Raw genomic sequence first — 26,938 nt, forward strand, 5'->3', positions numbered from 1 at the left:
AACTTTTTCAAAGGTTTTATTTAAGCCTTTTTCAAACATCAAGGGGACAAAAAGTCACAGACTATAAAAGCTTTTCTCTGTTTTCACCAATCATCTGACAACTTAGGACAAAACAGACAAAAATGCTGTTGTCAAGGGGTCTGCTAAATGACCTCATTTGTTTTTATTACCTTAAGAAACGGAGAATGTAACATAAGAAAAAAGCAACACTTTGGATGCAAAGAACCCGTCAACCTGAAGAAGGCACACGTTGTCTGGATTCGGTCGGTCTTCCTCTGCGTTCAGCAAAAAGACGTTAAAAGGGGAAGAAAAGAGAAGTGGACTACACAGCTGTCCTCTTTCTAAAACATAAAATAAAATAAAAAATCCTCCAAAAACACAAACAGATCCCAGAGACGCAGATTAGAAATGAGACGAGAAGCTCTTCAAATGCTTCCGCACTTTCTGAAATGTATTCATTGTCTACATGAAACAAGGGGAAGTCCAAATGTCTTTAGAGTCTGTTCAGAGGAGCAATGGCGGCCTGAAGCCACACAGGGGGAGTGTGGCTCCCATCAGGCATCAGAGTACATTCATGTTGGCCTCTGACCTCACAGAAATGATGGAGGAGGGTTCCAGATGTGGACCTCCAACCTGTCAATCAGACCGGGACGGCCCCTAAACCACACAAACATCTCTAGGACGAAAAGTAGCTATAAAATCATGCTAAGAACACGCGTGGGCTCCTGAGGAGAGTTCAAATGAAACTAAAAACGTTCAGTGTCTGCCATCATGACTGCCTCTCTGAGGACAGACTTCAGGGAGGACGTCCCTTCACAAGTACAGGAGGATGGAAAAGTGACGGTTAGAGTCCCTGAGGGACAAAGTCTGTCCTCCTGCCCCCAATCAAGGAGTCCCAGCTGAGCCGGGGCCCCAGAGTGCAGCCTCCCGCCTTCAGGTCACACGAGTATCCAGCTGGGCAGCAGTGTTTGGAGTCCATGCAGCACACAGCCTGCAAGAACAAACCCAGGGAAAACACTGAGATACGGGTAGAACCAAAGGTTTTGTCGTTCATCTACAGCAGTGTTTTTCAACCAGTGTGCCACGGCACACTAGTGTGCCGTGGGAAATTGCCCTCATTCACTGATCTAAAAGCAATTACCATCTCCAGGAAATCAGCTCTTTGTTCATCCAAACAGGCCCTGATAAAACACTGAGTAGTTAGGAATATAAAAGATCTTAAAATTACTTTTTGTTTGTGTTTATTTAATTCTATTAAAGACATTTTAATAAGAATGACAGTACGCGATTTAGCTGCAGCTATAACTGTCAGGAAAAGTCCCGCCCCTTTAACTGTCTCCACCGATCATTCTTGAAGGCTTAATCACATGTCATCAGTCTGACCAATCAGAAGTGCTTAAAGTCTTCACTTCCTTGTTCTTAATTCTGCTGATAAAGTCGCTCAGTTCTAACAAAAATACCAGCTAAAGCTCGTCTTTAGCGGTGTAGCTTTCCACAGAGTCCGGTGTCAGACCGTGGAACAAGTGAACAAAACCATGAAGCTCAGAGACGCGAGTCTTTCTGCCCTTTTTCGGCAGTTTTCACACTACATCTCCCATGATGCATTGGTTTAAAGCAGGGGTCGGGAACCTTTTTGGCCGAGAGAGCCATAAACGCCACATATTTTTAAAAGTAATTTCGAAAGAGCCATACAATAATGTACTTTCCCACACTGAGGCACGGGCCCAAACTTCTTTTAAGGTTCTTTATTCTGGTTATTGTAGACCGCAACAAACGCCGTATAATTAATTCAGCAACTCCTGAATCTCTCCCGCTGAGACGAGAGCGCTTCTCCCAACTTTATATTCCCCTGCTCCTGCTCCAGCCCTCCCATTTCCCTTATTTGGCCCATAGCTGAACCCCATTGGTCCAAACTACCTAACAACAGGCTGAGCGACAGAACTGAGGGCCAATCAGATCGCTGCATGATGCGTTCAATGAACTCCAGAACTTTTAACGCGGACCGACAGTCATCCAACTCAGTCTGCGACAATATGTTTAAAACTAAACATTCAAGTGAATGTGTGCATTTGATGTAATTTCAACACTTTTAGAGTACAATAAGTTTGTGGATTCTTTTTAAAAGCATCGTTATGCTGTTGCTAATAAATGATGAGTATTTCTCGTAGTAGTTTTGCTGATGGTTTAGTCCGGTTGATCTGTGGTGAGTTTCTGCTTCATGCAGGCGTTGAAACTTTTTTTTTTTTTTTTTTTTTTTTTTTTTTTTTTTTTGTCGTATTATTTTTTATTTATTTGTTACATTTAGTGTGTGTGGGGAGGGAGAGGGGAAGAATGTGAGGGGAGGGTGGAAGAGAGTAAAAGGAAGAAAGGTGAAAAGGTGGGGGATACAAGCACTGATTTGACTAAGTTATTAATTTAAGCTGTAACAATTATACCAGATCTGCTGGAAAGACGAATGTTACATCAAAGGTGAAAATCTGACACTAAGATGAGCGAGAAAAAAAAACTGTCCATCAATACACTGTAGGTAAGGAGGAGGGATGAAGCAGACAGGGAGCAGTGTGGAGTGTGCACGTGCACGTGGGGGTGGAGATACATGCATGCTGCCGACGTGAACCGTGTGTTCATAAAGGGAGCCAGATCCTACCCAGCCAGACCAGCCAGACCAGGAGAGGGGAGGAGAGCCCCCCAGGCCAGAAGCCCCCCCAGCATCCGGACCCAGGCAGCCCGGGAGGGGAGGAGGAGGGGACCGCCCACCCCACCAGCCAGGCACAGAGAGGGCCCCCCTACAGGGCCCCCCCCAATGCCCAGAGGCACAAGCGAACCCAGTGTCCGGCCCCCAGGCCACAAGACAGGAGCGCTTAGCCGTACCAGGCGGCAGCCATGGGGGCCACCGGGCGCCGGACACCGAGACAAAGGCCAGGGACGAAGCCAGGGCCCCCGGAACCCAAGAGCCGGCCACCACCCGACCGGCGCCCCGTCCCCGCAAGCCAGCCCAGGCCCGCGACCTTAGCAACCCAGGGATCGCCACGCACCCACAGCCACAGCCACCCCCCTAAAACCCTACGCACTACCACCCCCCCCCGCCATAATATCTGACCCCCCCTCCCCAACCCTCTCAGTGCCCTCCCCTCTCTGTGATGGGGAGGGAAAGCCCCAGAGGGTCCCAGCGAGCCAGCCCCCAGGTCGGTCCTACCCATGCACTCACACACACATACTCACAATCATCTGGTTACCCTCCCTACCCCCGCCGCCAAGCAGCAACCCCCCCCCAGCCGGCCGACCCCCAGCGCCGCATGCCCGACCCCTCCCGCAGCCGACAGGACACCCTTAAGCCCGGCCGCCCTGAGAGGACCAGGCGGGTGAAGACCGGCCGCCCCCCCCCCGACCCCACCCATGTATGGAGGTGTGGGAGTGCTGTGTGTGTGCTGCAGGTAAAATAGGAGGTCACCAGTGTGGGGGGATCCACCGCTGCCAAGCCGCAAAGCCCCCCACTCCGGAGTCCCTCTGTGAGTGGTGTGTATTTGCTGTGTGTGTGCTGCTAGCATGCAGTGTGTGTGTCTACAGAGGAAGTTAAAATTGTGGGGGGGCCAGCGAAAGGTGAGCACGGATGTTTCACCGTGCCCCCCTCCACCAGACCCTCTCCACAAGGCCCTAGATGAATCAGAGTGTCTAATATGCAAGTAAAAAGCGGGGAGGAGGGCGGGTGCCAACGAGAACCCAGAGAGGGGCATCCCCAGTGAGCCCCGCCAGCATACCCCTCCCATCCAGATCCCGGGGCCCTATGTGCCTGTGTGCAATATTTGTTTGGGTGAGAGCGGGGAGGAGCGGGCGGATGGGCACAACCGGGGGAGAAGGCTCCCCCGAGCGACCGGCCCCCCAGCCGGCCGCGGTAGGCGCCCCCCCTCCCAGAGCGGCCGGGCAGCCAGAAACGCCAAGCCAGCCGCAGTCGGAGGCCAGAGCCTCGCGGCGCCGAGAGACAGCCAGCAAGGAAGGGTCCCGGTGCCAGAACGGGGGGGGCAGGGGGTCCAGCCCCACCATTCATACCCTGGCCCCCCTAAGGACTAGCACACTGCCCCCCCAGGCCCCCCCCCCAAAAAAATAAATAAGTAATAATAATAATAATAATAATAATAATAATAATAATACTAATAATAATAATAATAATAATAAAATAATTAATATAATAATAATAATAATAATAATAATGAAATAAACCCACCCAAGTGAACCCATTAACCCCTGCTGTGACTGCGGCGCCGACCCCCGGGGGGCCAGGCCACGCGCCAACTACCGGCCACGGGCGAAACACCGGCCACGGGCAGACGACCCCAGGCCCCAGAGCCCCAAGCCCCCCCCCAGCCCCCGCCACGGCGACCAGCCACCCAGCACGGCACCCGGCCGCCGTTCCCGGTCAGCCGCACTGCCTACCCTGCGCCCAGCAGGCACCCGCCCAGGAACCCCTGCCAAGTTGCCGGCAGAGTGTGCGCCCCCACCACCACCCCACCCAGGCAACCAGAGCCCCGAACCGGGAGAACGACAGGCCCGGCAGAGCCCACCCCCCCAAACCCACCCCGGCCCACCCAACCAGCCAGGACCCGGCTCAACCTATCACCATCCCACCCCCACTAGGTGATGTGACTAACCAGCTGGAGCCAGGGAGAGTCTGAAGCCGACAGGTTTTTTGTGGAGGACATTATCTCTGAACTAATATGCTCTGACATGAGGTTTCTGTAGTGGTTGATGCTAAGATTATTTTTAGATTTCCAGTTTAGGAGGATAGTTTTCTTTGCTATACATACAGCGGTGAGAACCATATAAGCCTTGTTAGATTCCATGTTGATGTTATTCAGGTCACCTAATAAGCAGAATTTGGGGCAAGCAGGAATCTTATGATTAAACCAGATTGATAAATCCTCACAAACCTTACGCCAGAATGATTGGACAGGTGGACAGACCCACAGGGCATGCAAATAGTCGTCTATGTTGTTACCTATGCACTGTGTGCATGTAGCAGACTGATTGAGACCCATTTTAAATAACCTCTGTCCGGTGTAGTGAGTTCTGTGGAGAATCTTGTATTGAATAAGTTGCAGATTAGGGCTTTTGGTCATATTAAAGGCATTCAAACAGATCTGTAGCCAAAATTGATCACTAGAATTCAATGATAGCTCAGACTCCCATTTTGTCATGGGTAAGTAAATGGTTTCATCTATGTCTGATAACATCTTATAAATTTTGGAGGTGAGTTTGGGATTTTTAAGGTCCATGAAATGTGTTACTGTAAGGGGAGGGTCTAGGTCTATTTGGGTCAGGCAGTATTTAGTGCTTATAGCTGATTTAAGCTGCTGATATTCTAGAAATTTGTTTATATTAATTCCATAGGTTGAGGATAACGTTGAGAGGGACATAAATTTTCTATTCTGAATTATATGCTGGAACTGCTCGATTCCTTTGTTCTTCCATGAAGCAAAATGAATCATGTTTTTGTTAATCAAAATGTCAGGGTTATTCCAAATGGGGGTAAGTTTACATGGAAATAATGTGAGGTTGTTTTTTTTAAGAAAATCCCACCAGGCTGTTAAGGATGAGCTGATGTTTAAACTTCTGAAGCATTTGTGTTGTTTAATTTTAGAACTGAAGAAAGGTAAATTAGAAATATCTAGGTTATCACAGAGATTTTGTTCTATGTCTAGCCAGGATTCATCTAGCACACCAGGATTCAGCCATTTTTGTACATAACACAATCTGTTCGCGGAGTAGTAGTCCTGGAAGTCTGGAAGGCCTAGTCCTCCTCTATCTTTAGGTTTTTTAATAGTTTTTAAACTAATCCGTGGGGGTTTACCTTCCCAGAGGTATTGGGAAATGAATGAGTCTAATGATTTGAACCAAGTAGTTGGAGGTTTGGAAGGAATCATTGAAAATAGGTAGTTAATTTTTGGGAGAATCATCATTTTTATGGCTGCAACTCTCCCGATTAGAGAAATGGGTAGAGTTTTCCATCTAGTGAGATCAGCCTCGGTTGTTTTAAGTAGTTGGGTGTGGTTTAGCTTGAGTAGATCAGAAAGCCTAGAGGAGATATTTATACCTAAGTACTTTATGTTGCCTGTTTGTATTTTAATAGATGACGGATTTAGATAATTGCAATTAATTGGTAAAATTGTGCTTTTAGACCAGTTTATGGAGTATTCTGAAACTGAGGAAAATCTATTAATTAGGGAGATGATTTGGCAGATGGAAGATTGTGAATTAGGAGTAAATAGTAAAACATCATCTGCATAAAGACTTATTTTGTGTTCTAAATTTTTGGTTTGAATGCCTTCAATGTCTCGACTTTGCCTAATAGCAGCAGCTAGAGGTTCAATAAATAGTGCAAATAAAGACGGAGATAGTGGACAGCCTTGTCTGGTTCCTCTTTGTAAATTAAAGCTTGGAGATGTTTGATCATTTGTTCTGATACGAGCATTAGGAGAGGCATATAGTATTTTAATCCAGTTAATAAATGATTTTCCAAAGCCAAATTTGTTCAGGCGTTGAAACTTTAAACGTGATCGTTGGTTAGTATGAATATTCTGTAGATGTGAGACAGACTGATCACATGCAGACGCAGAGCCAAACACACACTCACACGCTGCAGTGAGTGACGGCCAGCGGGTTTTACGTTTTTACAATCCCTGCGCGATTCACCTTACTGCCTGTCCCCATAACCCCCACCCTCTGCTTTCTTACTCCCACATCCCGTCTCCGCAACTGCGCGCTCTTTCTCAGAGACGGGAGCGCGCAGTTTTAGGTACGGCAATTCACAGGTTTCAGGCTGGTACAAACTCTGTGAAATAATAGATAATAGTAAACTGAAAGTGCTGGCGCAGAAATTTCTCTCCAAGCACCGCTACTACTGCGCGCCTCTGGCATGGCATCGCGTCCGAGAAGAACTGGACTAATGATAAAAAAAAGTATAATTAAAGATTTGTCTGGGAGCCACATGCAACCATCAAAAGAGCCATATATGGCTCGCGAGCCATAGGTTCCCGACCCCTGGTTTAAAGGGACAGTGTCCCAGCGCACAATGAGTTGTCCTTTTGAAACGTCTTGAAACCACAACAAACAAACAGTTTCTAAATTTTTCTAATTTAACTTTTATTTCGTCTCTTAGAAAAAAACAGCCACATCTTCCTGCTTTTTTTTTTTTCCACGTGAGATTGCGGGGGGGGGCTGTCGATCAATACAGACCATGAATTCCTGCTTTTTTTTTTTTTTTTTTGGATGGTGGTGTGCCGCGGGATTTTTGTCAAGGTTAAATTGTGCCGTGGCTCAAAAAAGGTTGAAAAACACTGGTCTACAGATCCTCCTCACATCCTAAAGATCTCATCCAGATCTTCTCAGCAGAGACCCGCTCTGCTAGCCTGCAGCACGTCTCGCTTCCACATGCAGAAATAACAGACCATATTCGTGTTTTGGACGGCGTTACTAGCCGTCTTTCCATTGTCTGTGGAACTGTTGGCTCTACAGCTCCTCTGTAGAACCAACAACCACCATTTCCCCAAATGGCTTCATCCGTAGCCCCTCCCACGTGCAAGGAGCTCGCCGCTCCACGGCCTGAAGAAGCGTCTCCTTTGATAGATGATGATGAGCGCTAGCGCCGTGGCAGAATGTGAATGTATCGGCTGTCAATCAAAGTATTGGTCACATCCGTCGCATGTTTTTGAATGATTTATCGCGTTCGTCGGTTTGTGTTTACTCACATTAATTTGATTAAATGGAAACAATGTATTTGTAAAATTGTGTTTTTTTGGACAATTCTGGAATTTGAAAACGCAGCTAGTGGAAGCTCCCTAAAGCCATCAGGAATCCTGTTAAACAAAAAGACCAACTTCATGCATTAATCAGTGGAATCTAACGCAGATCAATAAGTAATGAGCGGGATTTGATCATGTGATGGAGCGTGTAGAGGTTTGATGAAACTGAATCCAGTTACTGACCAGCTGGGTTTCTTCCACCTCCTCTTGTTTTAGCGATTTATAAAAAATACCAACATATACAAACCGAGATTCAAGTACATGAGAGGCAAAAATTAAGTCTTTAGATCAACATTGCATTTGAGGTTTGCATTTCCAAACGTCTGGAAAGCCCCTCGTCTACTGAACCTACCCCAGGTGAGGGGCAGCAGCCCCACGCCGTGGCTGAGATCCGACAGCAGGTATTTTGCTTGGGGCACTTAAACTCCCCCGTCCCGTCACATGGTACATCCTGGGTGTCCTGGGGCTGGGCCGGCACCACCCGGCTCAGAGGGAGGCCTTGGCCGGCCTTCTTCTCGCAGGTTCCTGTCTGCATGTTGCAGGTGTAGCTCTGAGGACAGCAGTGCTCGTGGTCGGCACAGCAAACCGCCTAACGCCCAACAGGACAAACTTCTTTAAGGACACCATCTTTTTGTCTGTTCACACCTTTTAGTTAGTCATTTAACGGCGTGTCTGTTTCATGTGTTTGCTAATAAACCCTTAAAAAGAAGGAAACCTTTCTTGAATTCAGTGTTTGATCAGCAAAACATGCGAGCAGCATCTAGACGCCTGAGCAGCTGAATCCTGTTCCTTTCTGGACCGAGGACAGAATCTCCTGTTTCAGGTCTGGACTGTTCTACCTCAACACCTGAGTCCCCTCCTTACCTGAACACCGACTGCAACATTTATCAATCATCTGCAAACGCTGTGTTTTTGCAGATATTTTGCCCTTTTCTCTGCCTTCACATCCAAAGCAGAGTGCTTGCGTTTCTGGAATCTAGCTCTCAATGCAAACCTGCTGCGTTCCTTTGATTAAAACGGGCTTCATTGCTTCGCTCTTGGAGCTTCGATTCAGCGAGTGCTGAGCCTCGTTTCCACTGAGCGGTCCGGTCTAGTCCGGTCCGGTTCAGAATGGACCGTCGTGGCACATGTGGGGTGAAGCTGACAACAAACAGCTCGTTTTGGTTCTTCGTAGATACAAAGCATTCTATGTCGTTAGGAGGATTGTGGGCGAAGAGGAAATACTTTCTTTAGACATAATGACCTATAAAATCAATGGGTTTCAACAGTAGCTCCGCCCTAACCGGTCCATTCCATTATTCTATGGACCTACAAGCAACACGGGCCCTAAAATGGTGCGGTTCAGTCCGGCTTAATGAGTTTATTTTATAGTGGAAAACCTCAACATACCGGACCGGACCGGACCGGACCGCAGAGTGGAAACGAGGCTCTGGTTTCAGAGGAGCTCTTGGTGGATGCATGGTTGGTGTTCAGACCTTGACCAGTGGGCAGCAGCCCCAGCCTCCCGTCTGCAGCGGGCAGCAGGTGGTCCCTGAAGCACAGCTGCTCTTGTTGTCACATTTGACGTCGGTCACGCCGCTCGGCTCAGTCAAAGCGCCGACTTTGGTGAACCAGGGGACCACATGGGAACCTCTTGAGCAGGAGGAGCGGTGGGGTTGGCAGGAGTGTCCGCGGGGACAACAGTGGTTTCCATCTCCACAGCACACGGCCTGGGAGACAAACCATTTCTTCAGAGCCTATCCTGAACATCCGGGACTGATCTGACCTGAGCACTGACCTGTGGCAGCGGGCAGCACCCCCATTTGAGCGTCTGCTCCATGAAGCAGCAGGTTGTGTCTTTGGGGCAGCTGGTCTGAGCGTCGCACTTGTTTTCAACAGGCCCAGTTTGACCGGACCGCTGCTGCAGAGCCGGGAGCTTCTGCCGCCACGGCAGACTTGGACCGCCGGGTCTTTCACAAGTTCGGTCAAATGCGTTGCACTTGTAGCCTTTGGGACAGCAGTGGTCCAGATCTGAGCAGCACACAGCCTGGAGGAACAGGATTCACATGGAACAGGAAATGGTTTTCAGGGAGGTGCAATTGATGACCTGAGATCCTGTCTGACCGTGTCAGGTTAGACAGAAAAAGAACCACTACACTCTTTAAATAAAATTATTTTAATATACTTATAAAATATTAATTGACTCTAGGATGATGTAATGAAATGGGCGGCACCCACAAGGACAAAAAGGCGGGGCCTCAGAGATCGAGTCGACTCACTTCCAGGTGAGAAAAAGGGCTATGAAAATAGCTCATATTTCATAAAAGAAATAGTTCTTTAGTGTGCCAAAGCTCAGATATTATCATAAATGTGGATATAGTTTACTCTGAAAGGCTTAAGAAAAGCATCATTAAGGCTCTTTAATATGCAAGAAACATGATGTTTTCCATCATTATGACTTTTGGTGGATCTTTGGTTGAAACATGACGACATTGGTGCAGAATCCAATATTTCTTTATGTGCTTTACGCTTGATCCAGCTATAAACCACTCTAACCATAATTGGTCTCAGTTATCTGACATCTTAAAAATATACCGTCATGACCTAATTTACTAAAACAACTGAGCCAAAGCTACAAAGCCATCATTTATTGAAATGGTTGGCATTTTTCTTTAAAGCCAAAGAGTCACAATGTGGGTATGGAGGAGCGGCCTGGGGCTGTGGAGCCTCCAGACCCCCTAGCTTCAGCAAACAGGTTGGTACTGAGGACAGCGTCTTCTTTACCTTCCCCTCCACTGAACTACTGTACATCTCTGACCTGAGGTAGAGGACAGCAGGCCCACTGTCCAGAGCTGTTCTTGCAGCACGTCGTCCGTCCTGGGCACACGGCGTCTTTGCCGCATTTTTCCTCCTCCATCCCTGCCGTCAGACGGGGACGTTTGGTCAGCCAGGGGAGCGGGGGGGAGAGGCCTGAAGGGTCGTCACAGGTTTCCGCCTCCAGGTTGCAAATGGTGGCATTTGGACAGCAGTGGATGTGATCGTCGCAGCACACGGCCTGGAAGGTGAACACATCCCACACGGGTGAGCTCGTGAACGCCTCTTTCAGAAGCGTCCGCAGGCTGGAGTACCTGTGGCAGAGGACAGCAGGCCCAGCCTCCAGCCCGGGTCCGGCAGCAGGTGGCCTCCCCGGGACAGGACGCAGACTCGTCACACCTGCCGTTCTCGCTTCGGTAAGGGAAGCCGGGCGTGTTGGAGAGCAGAGGCGTCAGGGCGGAGCCTGACGGATCGTCACAGGTGGAGGCAACCAGGTTGCAGACGGTTCCATGAGGACAGCAGTGCAGATGGTCCTCACAACACACAGCCTGTGTGGAAGCAGCAACACACATCTGACAGCAAACAGCCAAAAACAGGCACCTTCCACAGGAGAACGGCGTTCACGGCTGAAAATGTCTAACCCTGAAAGGACAAGCCGCCGTCCTTCCTAATGCTGACGTGCTAGAAGGATCTCAACCTGAACCTGATGCTAGAAAACTGTAGACCCCAATGATCCACGCGGGGGCAGCACAGCCGCCTGCTGGGGTGTCTCAGCGACCACATGATGGTGAACGGTGAGCCGCTCAGGCTTGTTCTCCAGGCTGCCACGTTCATCTGTTTTAAGTTAGTTCTACAATAGGACAGGCTCATAAATAATACAAATCAGTTGCAGTAAATCAGAGGATATACTATGGAGAGACGTGCACTTCATTCTGAGATGGTTCTTCACTGACTTTTTGAGCAAAAGTAAACCCAAATGTGTTTAGAGTGATGTTTGGCAGAACTTCTCACCAGAATCTGCAGAAAGATTCATAGCAAAAGGGGTTTATTCAGGCATACCCCTGGTTTGTCAGAAGATTCATAACCCCTTTTGTTAAAGTAAAATATGTCTAACAAAAGAGGCCTTCAGCTCTCATCTGTCTGCCCAGCTGTTGGACAGGACAAGTTAAAAAACAAATAAGATTCATAGCTCTGTTTTCACACTTCCCTCTGCCTATTGGTGTTTCTGCACTGAGCAGGTGGGTCTTACCTTTCAACAGTAAGCCAATGAAAAGACAGCCAGCAGAGGCAATGTGAAGGCTTTTTTAAAGTTCAGAACTTGTAGGAGTTTGAGCTCCATTTTAGCTGCTGTGCAGCATCTTAGCGTCACCATCAAAGGAAGTAGGTGGGGGTTTTTACTGCTCAGTGCGAAGCAGAGGAGGCGGTGTCGGCGTCTCCGTACCTCCGGTAAAGGACAGCAGCCCCATTGTCCCCTGGAAGCTCTGCAGCAGGTGCTGCCGTCAGCACAGGCCACAGAGGCGTTGCAGGGAACGGCCAGACCTGCAGGACAAACATCACATGTTAGCACGTCTGCAAACGTGACTTTAGACTCCACTGATTACATTCCAACACCTTTGATATTTGTCTACAGACCAGGAAGATAATCTGCATGTTTCCAGTTTTTTTTTAAGTTAAATCATCCCAGTGAAGAATGTTTAAATCCTAAACAACATTCATTAATTTAGGGGTAAGTTGGTCTTAAAAATGTTTAACCAGCTTTAATCCTGAGGTATGTTGGTGGCTTTTCTTTCCCTTGCATTCATCTCTCCAGGTTCTCCTGCTTTCCTCTGTTGCTATGAACTTTCCCCTCCTACATCTGGGATTGTTCAAGTCTTTTTGACAAAGATATTGAGGGTTTTTTATACGTTTTACTGCCATCCAGCCGCACAAGTACAGACAAAACTACAACAACTTCTGATCATCAGACTAGATTCTGGATCCACACTGATGAAATCCAGGTTACTTCTACATAGGGCTGGGCGATTCATCGATTCATTCGAATTTGTTGTTTTAGACGATTTATTTTTGGGAAGATTGGGGTTTTATTTTCTCTGCTCTCTTCCGTTATTCAGGGTAAAGTCAGTCTGTTGCAAAGCTGTGATAACAGCAGCGAGCAAAGAGGAGTTTCTTCTTCCGCGAGGCTAAGAAGAAAAAATACAAGCCCATGTGCCCCCCCATGAGAAGCGCCCCCCACCCCTATAACTTCAGCTAATTTGCTCCGTGTAGCTACAGTGTAAGCTGTTGAAGCGGCAGAACGTGAGAGGATTTGATGGGGATCCAGACAGATCTGGAGGATGAAGCTGCTTTACTCCCAGCAGAAACAGAACTTTGAATAATAGTGTTGATTTGGAGACGGCGGTGTGGTTCCACACTGATGCGATGATGCTAAATGTTAAGCTAACGAGCCGTTCCGTGCTGCTGCTCCCAAAAATGCTCTTCCGAGCGCGTTCTAGTGTTTCTTTGCATGAGATGCTCAAGCTAGCGGTGGCTCATCAAACATCTGCTGCTTTGTTCTGCAAACATTTTTACCGCTTGGTTTCAGTTGAACTTTGTGTTAGAGACAATTTCCAAAGTAGATGTTAAAATAGAATCGTTTTTGTTAAATATATTCCATCATTTGGAATTTTTCTCAAAGAAAGTAAAAGCAGAGAGAGAGAAAAAGATTAAAATCGAATTTGGACTGAAAACTTCTACAAGGTCTACATCCGGACTCACTGACCTCTGACTGGGTGTGTTTTAGGTGGCGTCCCTGAAACTGGCACCATCACAGCCTCAGCAGTGCCCCCTGCAGCTGAGACACAGGTACTGTGGGCCAGGTCACACGTGGTGCCTTCAGGGCAGCAGTGCATGTGATCCGAACAACACACAGCCTGGAAACAGGCAGAGAAATAGTCTCCAAAGCAGTTTTAGATTCATGAAGACAGTCTTTCAGACAAAGTCGGGTTATTAGAGCATTTTCTTGTAGCATTTCTCTGATGATGGAGGACATAAATAAAAGAATTTAAGATGAAAACTGTGTTTCTGAGTTTTTCTTTATTTAAATTGGGATGGATTTTTTATGATAAGACCAAAAAGGAACTGCATTTCCAGAAGAAAATACAGGGTTGATGCTGTATTGCTGAAAGAAAATAAACCTTAAAGGGTAAAAATTGGCACAAAAAAACAACAAAATAAATAAATAATTAAAGAAATTATCAAAGTTGACCATAAATAAAGTGAAAACAGCACAATAACAAAAAATATATTTTTGGGAAAAATGCCAGAGCTGGGAATTGAACCAGCGAGCCTCTGCACCAAGGATTCTCCATGTATTTCGATGGAGGCAAAAACCCTGGAAATCCTGGAAAATCTGGAAAGGTTCAAGGATCTGAAGGACCAAAAGTCACAGCTGGAAAAAGCTGAAAGAGCTGAACATTTGAATAGTTGAAATAGCTGAATAATTGTAGGAAGAGTTAAGCGGCAAAAAATGGAGGAAGATCCTAGAATAAAGAAAGAGAAACAGGAAAACAATGGTTGAAGGATTTACAGCATTCAACCCATTAAAGGACCACCAGGAACACTTTTACAACAGATCAAAGTGGGAAAACGACAGCATAAGTGTCAAAAAGTCCTATTATCTCTCACACACCCAGGTGTGTGACATTTGTTCTTCGCATTTGACCCCTCCCCTGGGGGAGAGGGAGCTGCAGACACCGCCGTGCTCGGGAACCATTTGGTAATTCAACCCCCCATAATGCTGAGTGTCCCATTTTTAGAGTCTTTGGTATGACTCTGCCTGTTTTTGAACTCACGACCCTCCAGCCACAGGGTGGACGCTCTACCACAAGGCCACTGAGCTGGCAAAAGGCAGGCATCAGAGGGTCTCCCTTGTCCTGAGGAGCACTTTGAGATGTGGGAGCAGGGGTGTAGGTAACTCACGTTGGGCAGAGGACAGCAGCCAAAGGTGCCGTTGTTCAGCTGACAGCAGGTGGTCCCGTCTGGACACATAGACCTTTGGTCCGGACACAAAACTGACGGGGAGACGGAGCAGAGGGATCAGGAGATGCAGTCTGGTGAAGGATCTTTTCTTCAGCAGGAACCGCCGCTTACCGTCTTCAGGTGAAGCGGAGACCGCTCTTATTGGCTCCACGCGCGCCTCCCCAGACTTGCAGACTCCACGCTCCAGGTCACATGTGGTGTTGCCAGGGCAACAGTGCAGATGATCGCTGCAGCATGTGGCCTGCATGGGGTCCCCCATGTCAGGAGGAGAGAGAGAGAGAGAGGAGCATGTTCATGAGGAAACAAAGCAGAGCCAGAGAGCAGCTTCCTCTGCTCATCAACAAACTTCTGTTGATGCTTTTAGAAAACCCCTGGAGCATCGTCTGTGTGGACCCACAGCATCGCACGAAGATCCTCCCCCCACGTTACATGAGTCACCCTTCACAAGTGTAGCTCACAGGGTTCAGTCTGCTTCTTCAGCTCAGTCCCCCCTGGTGAGGCTAATCCGATACACCCTAGAAAGGTGTGTTTCTACCAGGATTATCCAGCTCACACTGACAGATGCCGTCTAATCTCTGTTTCCCGACTGACAGAGAAAAATCTAGAAGAAGACATGCCTCTGCATGAAACTCAAGGGTTGATGGCCTTCCAAGTGTGCATTATCAGAAATTAGGAAGCCAAGTGTGTTCATTTCTGATAATGAACACTTCTAAGGCCATTAACCCGCTTATACCGTGGTCACAGAAATATTCAACCATTTTTTAGTCCTTCATTCTTGTTATTTTTCTGGTTTGGGTCACTTTTTTCACAAAAAGTGGACTATTTGTTACGTGGTGCGGCGCATTGTCACGGTAACCACCGCTGCAGTCAAGGTCCGGCGATATAAAGTGATATACATGCTGATGGTCACGATGGGTTAAATAAAGCATCAGTTCAGAGAGAAAGTTCACCTCTTACCGCTTGTTTTTGTCCAGATGATGAAGCTAAAGTTTGTTTTAAAGAAGCAGCGCAGGGATACAAAACACTTAAGCTAGGTGACCGGATCTACTTTTTTAGGCGTGCATTATGAACGCCCATCAGTCAATCAGAATCAAGAATTCACCAGGACCATGGAGTAAATCTGAATAAAAACTATCAAATATTTATGAATACAAAATATGTTTTGAATGGAGAGAAAGGAACTTTGCCGAAAAGTAACAAAAGCTGCGACTATCCTTCCTGTAGACAGAAATCCCTTCAAACAAGAAAAGTCTAGGAGGGTTCGGCTCGACGTTTCCAATCATGTGAAGAAGGAAAACCAGCACATGCGCTCGATTACTGTCTGTGCAACTGCACTTTGTGTTCATCCTCGTTCTTCCCACAGAGGGGCAGTGCAGAGGAAAGATCTGTTTTGTCGTCCATCATTTTGATGGTGTGGTCTGTCCAATAACTGCTGAATAATGTTGGGAAAATAAGCTTGTGGTGAAACATCTCTGATGCTCAGCTGTACTCAGAAGACAACGCTGTAGAATCTCTGATGGAAATGGTGTTAAAGGGTTTTTAACTGTAGCATTTTTTCTTCTTCCGCTCATCCAGGACCGTGTCGCGGGAGCAACTTCAACCTTCTCTGATTCAATGCTCGACACATTCTGTTATGAAAGACTAGGAGAAAAAGGATTTAACGTTGATTTTTCCCATAAGCTGAATTTACCTGCTCAGCTACAGGAGTTTAAAAAACTTTAATTAAAAAAATGTATCTGAAATGTTTCAGGTCCATTAAAGTCCCACTCCAACTGTTTTGGATCTGTTGTAAAATCGTTGCATCTATTTTTTAGACCCATTTTCTGCAGCGCAGAAAGCAGGAGCCCATCAGAAATCCTTCTCTAGGTTCTGTGCGGGACTGTTGGCACAGAAGTAAGCCTCCAGTGACATCCCAGCATTCCTTTGTTTTAGGAAGGATTCAGTAAAACCACAAACGTGTGCGTTTGTCTCACTGAAACATTTCACACTTGCTTTAAGGACCCACTCCATCATCTATTGATCTGCTTTCAAAGCGTTCCCAGTGGGTTTTTTCATTATGATGATGCAGTTTTTAGACAAAAACCTGCGTTGTTTTCTAGGACAGTTTCATTAGATGAGGTGTGGGCGGGATCGTCGGTGCAGAGTAAGCCATTGCTCATTTCCCATCGTTTAGCTTACAGCCCCTCACAACCCCAGCCTAACATTAGCGGTGCAACAAAAGATCCAGATTCCAGCTCAGACCCGGAAAACAGAGACGTTCGTGGATCTGTTGGTCTGACAGTGGATGATCAGAATGGAGTGGAGCCGGACGCTTGTGGTCCCGCTGACTGTAGTTTTATCATAACTACAAGCTTTCCAACAGGAGGTTTTCGTCTGCTCCTGATATGCCACAGTTTGAATAAAGGAATAATCCAAAATGCAATTTTAATCCTAATTTGTCTTTACATTTGTCCTCCAGCATCACTGTCAGTCACCTCAGTGAGGAGCGGAGTGTTCCTCCATCGTTTCAGTTAGAGTCAATATCCGGGCAAATGTGTTGAAGTGAACAGAAATATGAAAGAAAAACATGCTGTTGGGAGAGAGGGATTTGGAGACAGGGTATAGTGTGGTTTAAATCCGGCCTGAAGAGCAGCGGAAAACCTTTTGTCCCATGTAGAATAACCAACACTGACACCTGTGTGCGTACCTGTGGGTAGGGGCAGCAGCCGAAGTCTCCACTGGTCAGCAGGCAGCAGGTAAATGAGTTGGGGCAGCTGCTTTTGCCACCAGGACACACCACTGAGGCAGCGGCTGCAAATACTCAAGAACACAGAAAGAAACCGATCAGAGACGATGAAACAAACTGAAGACCACATGTCCATCAATCAGGATTCATTCAAGTGGGGCGTCTGCGTCACGTGCTTCCGTGAGTATAGATGTCGTCTTCATCACACATTTTGGGATTTGAACTGTTAAGCTGCGTTCACACCCAACGGGATTCGCACAGGCGTCCAGTTTCAATGTTAAGTCAATGAGCAGACGCGATTAGAGATCTTGAGGCACAATTTCAGCGTCGGATGTGGCGCATCGGTGCAGCAAAAATTTGAACTTTGTTGCGTCAACCAATAAGGGACTCCGCTTTAAAAAGATCCTCCAATATGAACGATGTGTTTTTTTTCCTCTGGACTAATGCGGGACAGCAAGTCATCCAACTGTGTCAGAGAGAGACGGAAGTAACGCTGAAAGCGTCCGTCATTCAGACGCAGCTCCCGCAGGAGGAGAGAAGCTCTCCGTACCGTGAGAGTCTCTGAATGATGTCATGAATCCAGACATGGAGGAATGATTACCGATGCTTCAGTGTTTTCCAACCTTTATAGAGCCACGGCACACTTTAACCTTGACAAAAATACCGCGGCACACCAGCATCCAAAAAAAAAAAAAAAGAAGAAGGGGAAACTAGCTTTAGCTGGTATTTTTATTAGAACTGTGAGACTTTATGAGCAAAATCAGAACAAAGAAGTGAAGACTTTAACCACTTCTGATTGTTCAGACTGATGACATGTGATCGAGCCTCCAAGAATGATTGGTGGAGACAGTTAAAGGGGCAGGACTATTCCGAAAACAGTTAATACTGCAGCTAAATCTCGGTACCGTGATTCTTATCAAAATGTCTTTAATAGAATCAAATAAACACAAAGAAAAAAGTATTTTATGATCTTTCACATTCCTAACTTCTCAGTGTTTTATCAGGGCCTGTTTGGATGAACACAGAGCTGATATCCTGGAGATGGGAAATGTTTTTAGATCAGTTAATGAGGACCATCTCCCACGGCACACCGGTTGAAAAACACTGCTCTAGTAGAACTTTTCACAATAGATAAACCTGATCTCTAAACATCACCCGGGTCGTCCGTACTTTGTAAAGAGGTTTACACAGACATCACCCTATGTGGCGGGGTCAGGGTAAAGGCGTTTGACTCCTCCCACACTTGTCTGTCATTTCTGGACAGACGTTGAGCTGTGAATTGAATGCCTGACATGGAAACAGCTGTACAGATGCTTAGCTTGTTTGAAGGCCCCCCACCTGGTAGAGTCCCCACCCTTTGAGCAGGCACCTTCTGCAGCATGGGGAAAGCCTGCAGAGACGGAGACGCACACTTGGAGTGCACCAAGTCACAAGTCGTTCCTTCAGGACAACAGTGGCGCTGGTCCTCACAGCACACCGCCTGCAGAGAAGCAAATCACTTGTGACAACCAGGACCATCGCTCAGGCCAAGAGCAGTTCTGCTCCTCCTGGAAAGACAGCCGAGGAGGAGGAGGAGGAGGAGGAGGAGAGCTTCCTCGTGTGAAGAGAAATGAGATCATTTAATATGGCTGCCACTTACTAATCATGATTACAGTCTGTGCCTAAGTGACAGTGGACTTTTTGCTTCGTCATGCAATGAAAAATTGCATTCGTCCGTCCTCTTCGGGCATTAAAGACATTCAAATGAACTCGTGGTTCTGACCCAAACTTGGGTTTCTGCTGACAAAATGCATTCCTTGGCTTCTTAAAGGTGAGGACGGTGGAGGATTTTATAAACCGCCGTCGTACCGTGACGCTCACACGTTAAAGGAACGTTTTTCTCTGAAGCCAGAAGCTTTGAAAACAGGAGGTTGGAGGTCAGACTTTGTTCTCTGAGAATATCCAGACATTCCCGGATCGCTGTTGGACAACTTTCCAGCCAGTGGTCATGACAGCTCATCCTGTTCTCAGCAGATGGTCTTTCATGTTTGCTCTCTTTTTGGTAGACTTTAAATCTGCTTTATACACTTTAAAGATCTGCCGTTTTCATCCTCCTTCATCACACTTTACCAGATTTTGTCGTTTGTGCTCCATTTACAGAACACATACTTTCTCTGAGATTTAAATCTTAAAAGACAGTTGTTTTTTTTAAACCAGAAACAAGTCTCAACATCCTGAGATCTTCAGATACCCTTGAGTATGAATTCTTTGCAGCCTGGCTTTTGATAAGACAGTGATGTCATCAAAGCAGTTCAACCCTCAGACAACAGAACGTGGGTCTGCGACCGCTCCTCACCTTGGGGAAAGGACAGCAGCCCCAGGAGCCATCGGGAAGCTGGCAGCACGTGGTTTCGTCCGGACACTCGGACTCCTGATCCGGACAGATTACTGCCCCCACCCTCGTCTGGAGCCACACATGACGGCAGAGCAGAAGAAGAAGACCTGTAACGTCTGCATATCATCTGAACGACAGAGCATCTGCTATGGAGCATCCAAAAACTGACCACCATGTGGGTTTGTGTCTTTCAGAGTAGGGCTGCACGATATGCGATATTAGTGATCAATATTGCGATAACGATAAATTTGCGGTAAATAAACAAATAGAAAAATAAACAAAAACATCATTCCCATTTCATCGCAACAGTTTAAAAATTATACTCCAAATGACCCTCATCGACATGGGGGACAAACGTCAGGGTGGCTAACCCTGGTCCTCAAGAGCCTCAACCCTGTCTGTTTTCCAATTCTCCCTAGACTGCTCGATAATGATAACCAAAATCAGGTGTGTTCAGTCAATCAGGATGTGAAATCACTTGAGTCGGCCAATCAACAGCAAGCTGGTTAAGGAGAGCTGGAAAACAGGCAGGGTTGAGGCTCTTCAGGACCAGGGGTTAACATAATAGGCCTCCATCTGATTGGTCAACAATGGGAAGGAGTGCATCTGATTGGTCAAAGCATAAAGGGATTTATTTGATGTGTTAAATGCTTCAAGCTGCTAGAAGATTGTTTTAACACATTTTGGGTTTGCTATTTATTGCGATATTCGCCGTCTTTTGCGATATGCATATTGCAGAGCTGGATATTGCGATAACGATAAATTTGCGGTATATTGTGCAGGCCTATTTCAGAGGTTTCTTTTTACGCCTTCTGAAGGACGTCAAAACGTTTTCTGCAGGGTCATTTATCTTACAAGACTCAAACATGCCTGTTCACTGTCCACAACAAAAGCATTCCCACTCGTGTCAAAATGAAAGTTTCAGTGACAGTTTGACCTGATCAGTTCTCCAGTGGGAAAGGCATCTTACATAAAGTCTGTTATCTAATCCACTCTTCATCATCTTGGTGCAAGAATGCATGTGAGCATTTCAAATAGCACAGGTGACCAAACAGGAGCCTTGTTCAGATGCTGTGAAACAATCAAAAATGTCCACTTTCATGTTTCTTTGAAGTGCTCAGAAAACCTGGTTTAAAAAAAACAGAAATATTCTTCATTAACGGTGGAATGAACAGTTAAAAAACACTCTTCACAACACAGAAAACCAAAGAAAAACCAACCAGACTGAATGTTTATGTGCCGATAAGGGATGTAAGTGTTGGCGCTAAAGAATGGCCGGGGTCACATGAATGGTTGCCCGGGGAAACACACTGGGTCTCCCAGTGACCAGCGTTGTACAAACACCCGCTTTGTGTGGTGGCGTTATCATCTCATTCTCAGAACAACGTGCTCGCTTCAGGATGTTCCTCAGAGTTCCTTCACAAAACTGGAATAAACAGAGGGAGCAACAGTCCTTTGAGATGTTTGACGGTTGGTATGAACCAAAGTTATAGCAGAGAAATCCGCTCTGACACGGAGTCCAGATGACTTTTTGAGAACCCTGTCTGCTGTGGATCCATCCTGGATGAAGGGGTCTTCACAGTCCTGATCCACACTGATGTGTTTGGAGCTAAAGCACTAAACCTTCCAGCGTTTTTTGTGTGGGAGACCCTCACTCTGCCCCTGACCTTCATCCAAAACACAGCGGTGTGTAACTGAGTTTTGAGTTGGTCCACACAGCGACAGCGGCTCCACTTCTACACCTTCATAAAGTTGAACAAAGTCAGGGGAGAACATTGACGTTTGCACGTCTAAACGTTGAGGCCAGGTGAACGATCAGTTGCTCGACTGTAGCAGAAAAGTCAACAACAACTAAGTGAAAAGCGTTTCTTAAAACTATTCTTCCGTTTCTGGATTCTCTAAACAGGCTCGTCTGTGTCTCTTCGGGAACCTGCTTGCTTTCAAATGCAGCAGAGTCTGTTCCAGGCTTCACCGTAGCCACACAGTGCATCCTGGTACGGTTTGAGGAAAATGAAAGACTCCGCCCTCTAAATGTCTAAGGGTCCCATGGGTCGCTCTATTTGCCCACGTATTCTGTTTTCTTTCATTGCAAAGCCTGTTCTCAGCTGTGAATGAAGCCTGACACTGGAGGAGTTGACGTGAGCTTTACTGAACTTCATCCACTTGGCCTTTTCCTACAGAAGACATACAAACGGTTCTCGCTCAACATTCATTGTGGTATGCCACAATGGAGAGCATGCTCCTGTGTGCTGAACCCAGACGTTTGTTTCACGTTCAACGGTCCTGACTGACAGACGTCAACCCTCTAGAACAGGGCTGGACCACGAGCAGCTGTGTGAGAATGATATAACATGGAATGTAGATGAAAACATTTGGATTGAAAATTATATTCTAAAACAGAATAGTGCTACATGAATAAAGTTTCATTCATTCATGATCCTTTCAATAAAATAAACAAATATTTATGAAATAAAACAATGACTAAATAACACTATGATTTTCAAAGACAAAAATTCAGAAAAAATATACTGATAAATAAAAATAATTATAAATAAATAGTGGATCCTCTGCCATCATAATCCTAATAAAGACTTTGAGGCTGCAGCTCCTCACTCGTCAAACAGTTTGCACTAAAACTGATCATCTGTGTCCTTCACGTCTGTTTCTCATCCAGTAATAATGAAAAAGCACATTTCTATGTCTTCTGCTGCAGCTAATCATATATCTGTGTTACCTTTTCACCAGAACAGAGTTCCCTCATTTATTGCAGGAGTTGCACTCAAAAAATAACCGTGTTCTGTAAAATCCACAGAGTCTGATTATTACAGACGTTTTTTAATGGCAGTAAATCTCCTCACTGCTTAAATACACTTTTCTCATACATACATGAACATTTTCACCTTTTCTCTTGTTTAAATTCTCAAACTTTCACAGAAATTAGGTCCAGGATCTTTGATTGAAAACAAAGATCTGATCATCGATCACAAACTTCTGTAGATCTAAAGAGCTCCACGTTTCTGTTCAGGAGACACGGCACGGACTGAGGAGATTGATTGACAGGGTCTCCAGCCAATCAGGACACAGAACAGGGTGCACTGTTTAAGAAAAGCAGCATAATCGCTCAGAAATAATGAGCTAAACCGGGAAAGATGGACTGGGAAGGCTTCTGTTCTGGTTGACAGAGACTTTAGAGCAGGGGTCGGGAAGCTATGGCTCGCGAGCCATATATGGCTCTTTTGATGGTCGCAGACAAATCCTTAATTATACTTTTTTTTTCATTAGACCAGTCCTTCTCGGGCGCGATGCGATGCCAGAGGCGCGCAGTAGTAGTGGTGCTTGGAGAGAAAACTATCAGTTTACTATCATCTATTATTTCACAGAGTTTGTACCAACCGGAAACCTGTGAATTGCCGTGCCTCAAACTGCGCGCTCCCGTCTCTGAGGAAGAGCGCGCAGTTTCGGGGACGGGATGTGTGAGGAAGAAAGCCGGGGGGGGGGGGGGCAGCAGGTGATGGGATGGTAAAAACGTAAACCCGCTGCCCGTCACTCACTGCAGCGTGTGAGTGTGTGTTTGGTTCCATGTCTGTCTCACATCTAAAGAACATTCAGACCTACGATCACGTTTGAAGTCTCAACGCCTGCATGAAGCAGAATCTCACCACGTATCAACCAAACTAGACCATCAGCAAAACTACCACGAGAAATACTCATCATTTATTAGCAACAGCATAACAATGTTATTAAAAAGAATCCACAGACTTATTGTACTTTAAAAATGCTGAAATTACATCAAATGCTCACATTCATTTGTATATTTAGTTTTAAACATATTGTTGCGGACTGAGTTCAACTTGGCTGTTGGGCCGCGTCATAAGTTCTGGAGTTCATTGAACGCATCGATCAAGCAGAGATCTGATTGGCTCTCAGTTCTGTCGCTCAGTAATTTGGACCAATGGGGTTCAGCTATGGGCCAAATAAGGGAAATGGGAGGGCTGGGAGCAGGGGAATATAAAGTAGGGAGAAGCGCTCTCGTCTCAGCGGGAGAGACTAAGGAGTTGCTGAATTAATTGTACGGCGTTTGTTGCGGTCTGCAGTAACCAGAATAAAGAACCTTAACAGAGGCTAAGTTTCAGTGCCTCAGTGTGGGAAAGAGACACTACATTAATGTATGGCTCTTTCGAAATTATATTTCAAAATATGTGGCGTTTATGGCTCTCTCGGCCAAAAAGGTTAAACCCCTGCTTTAGAGGGTTTCAGGTTGGAGCACAGACTGCAGGAGGGGGGAATAAAATTTCACGTCTTGATCGTGTGGCCAGAAAAAAAACAAAAATAAAACATGGGTCTCAGATATTGTAGGAGCCCTATTGAGAAACATGTCCTGTGGGTGTCGCTGTTTTTCATATTCTGCTGTCAATTATAAATTGGTCGATGACCTGACCACACACAGGTGTGCATGAGCCAGACGGAGAAACTGTTTTTGACCGCTTGTGCGGGAAATGAAGCAAAAGAGTAGTCCAATCCGTACAGTAGTGTAAATAATAAAAGAAACAAAGTAATGCAAAGTTGATCGGAGTGAAAGACTCATTTTCTTTGTCGTATAGGGAAACTACAGCCCGCTTGGCGCGTCAGTCAACTCTGGCGTCGCACATCCTACAGATATTGTTCAGCGGGCCGGACCACACATGGAGGCGGGCCGGATCCAGCCCGCGGGCCGTGATTTACCCCACCCCTGCTCTAGAAGGAGGGCCTTCCTCCTAGTTTAGGAGAAGGACGTCCTCTCTCCTCCTGGGTACTACCACCCAAAAGCACTGTTAACATGGTTTCCTCACTGAATCATGGCTCACCTTTCATGGCCTCACTGTTTTGCAGATTTTTCAGTGCAGTTTTACATGTTTGTTGTTTTTTTTAAACAGTGCACCGTGTTCTGCATCCTTATCTGATCAATCTCTTCTGTCCGTGTCTCCAAGTTTACAGAAATCTTGGCTGGCGATTAGATGTTTGTTTTGATTCTATAAAACTGGACTTATTTTTCTACAAATGTTGGAACTTTGAGAGTTTAAACAAGAGAGAAAAGTGTGAAAATGTTCCCGTCTGTCTGTCTGTCTGAGGAGAGAGTGGAAAGTGTGCACTGAGGGGCTGTAAAGCCTTGAATCCTACCTCATGGATTGTACGTGTGGCAGATTATTTCTAGAACGTAACCCCGCTTTGTCATTCAGCTGCATCATCTGCCTCCATCCAACCTTCTCTGCATCCTCCTCGCTCACACCAACCAACCTCATGTCCTCCTCCTCTGCATCCATAAGCCTTCTCTTTGGTCTTCCTCTAGGCCTCTTTCCTGGTAGCTCCAACCTTCATTCCTCTCCCTTTCAGAGTAAACCTCCAGCTGCTTCCAGCTCTCACTACAGACCACTAAGGCATCTGCAAAATTCATGGCCCACAGAGATTTCTTCTCTTCGAAAATATTAAATTAGCATCAATCCATACCTGAAACTACAATATTAAAAAATAATAATAATAATACTCTGAAAACATCTTGAAAGACAACTCAGTTTGATGAACTAACGTGACATTTTCTAAGTGAAGATGAACCAACTTTTAAACCCAGCTTCATGCAGCTTTGTGCCCATCTCACCTGGATTTCTTGAGACTCTTAGGTAACACTCTGTGGTTTCTGCTTTAGCCACACTTTGTTTCTAAAGAAAAGAAGCATTGCTCCACATCCTGCTGATTCAAGGCTCTGTCAAAGTCAGCCGTTACTACAATCAAATAAACTCACTTCCAGCAACTCCACAGACAGAAAAAAAAAAACAGGAAGTGGATTGTGGATAGAAAAAAAATCTGCTTTCTGTGGATTTCCAGTAACCATGTTTACCAAGAGCACATAGGCATTGCACCTCAAGGGCAGAAAATCTACAGATACTACGATTTCATCCACTGACGCAGATGACTTATTCTTTTTAAGGGAATAGAACACCGCTGTGCCCATATCATGACACTTTCTCCACAGGCTTGCAGAGTAAACATTAAAATTACTCGTGAAACAATCTTCATTTTAGACATTTGAAAGCAAAGAGGCATTTGTTTTCCTCACATGGGGGAGCGGACATGTGAATCCTCCATGGCTGTTCAGGAAGCATTTGTGTCCGTCTGCACACACGGCTCCATCAGGACAGAGCAGGGCAGCACTGAGCCCCACCAGAACCACACACAAGGCCCTCATCTGTGGAGCGCAGACAAAACGGAACCGCGTTTGACGGGATCATGCAGAACACTCCTCTCATGGATTCCCTGGGCAGCTGCACATCCCTATTGATCAGGTTTCCTCACTGCACTAACTCACATGAACCTAAATAATACATCAGCCCATCTATGCATCATAAATCTTTAAAAAATAAGCGTTGAAATTGCTGTGCATCAAAATTGTGCCTGACATTAAAAATGACCTCAAACATCTCTTATTTTCTATCACTATTCAACTTTGATGTCTCTACTTCTAATTTTTGTAATTAGCAGACCGTCAGAATTTACAACATATTCATTCCTGTTTTCCTATCTATCATTTTAAACGCCATGAAATGCGTTTTAATAATAGATAAATGCGTTTTAAGGTCATTCTACCTCAAAGCCGATAGAAGATCGTGCAGGTCGTCTGAAAACAACAGAAAGCTCACAGATGCATCCTCTTCTGATGACCTAAACAAACAAACAAACAAAAAACAAGGGGTTATCTGAGAAAATTCTGAGCAGCATTTAGGAAATTTAAACATTTAAAACGTTTAAAAGCACTTATCAAAAACGAGCTAGCTGCAGTTAGCCTAATAATCCAAATCACTAAATCAATTTAGCTTAACAAGCTAGCTGTAAACCTCAAAGACATTTTTGTTCTTCTTTACTGTTATTTTTAATTTTTGTAGGATAAACAAAACTGTACAACGAAGGAGAAACATACTTCCCAGCAAAGTCAAAACACTTCCAATCCACGCAAATCTCCCTGCTGCTCTATGAGAAGACAGAACTGCTAAGGTGCTCTTCCGTTAGGCTAATAATCACGTGACACACTCGCACGTGACACTGAGGGCACTCGCGCGGCTGAAACCGGCAGTACCCAGCAGCCAACAGCAGGGGGCGGCATAAACCCCGCCCAGCACTTTCAATTCAATGTATGGGAAAATGGTTGGCTATTTGTAGTGAGGTTGACCAAAAAAATAATCTTTTATTCGAATATTCATTAAA

General features: G+C 45.8%; 1 protein-coding gene across 3 annotated transcripts; it reads right to left on the reverse strand.

The window, feature by feature from the left end:
* Window positions 1–26,780, reverse strand: grn (granulin precursor). 3 transcript variants are annotated; one of them, XM_011488533.2, is made up of 16 exons: window positions 26,655–26,780; window positions 26,324–26,398; window positions 25,797–25,925; window positions 19,667–19,774; window positions 18,670–18,811; window positions 17,293–17,396; window positions 14,718–14,847; window positions 14,547–14,638; window positions 13,348–13,498; window positions 12,031–12,128; window positions 10,904–11,137; window positions 10,594–10,830; window positions 9,574–9,822; window positions 9,272–9,505; window positions 8,149–8,385; window positions 1–991 (listed from the first exon to the last, which is right to left on the reverse strand). In XM_011488533.2, the coding sequence occupies exons 3-16, from the start codon at window positions 25,923–25,925 to the stop codon at window positions 845–847; spliced, it is 2,292 nt and encodes a 763-aa protein (XP_011486835.1). In that variant the 5' UTR covers window positions 26,324–26,398; window positions 26,655–26,780; the 3' UTR covers window positions 1–844. The 3 variants fall into 3 exon arrangements, with proteins under 3 accessions (XP_011486835.1, XP_011486834.1, XP_011486836.1); XM_011488532.2 differs by having other exon boundaries at window positions 17,293–17,405; XM_011488534.2 differs by lacking the exon at window positions 8,149–8,385 and having other exon boundaries at window positions 17,293–17,405.
* Between the last annotated feature and the right edge of the window lie 158 nt (window positions 26,781–26,938).

This window comes from Oryzias latipes, chromosome 19 (assembly GCF_002234675.1).
Source record: "Oryzias latipes chromosome 19, ASM223467v1".
Taxonomy (NCBI): Eukaryota; Metazoa; Chordata; class Actinopteri; order Beloniformes; family Adrianichthyidae; genus Oryzias; species Oryzias latipes.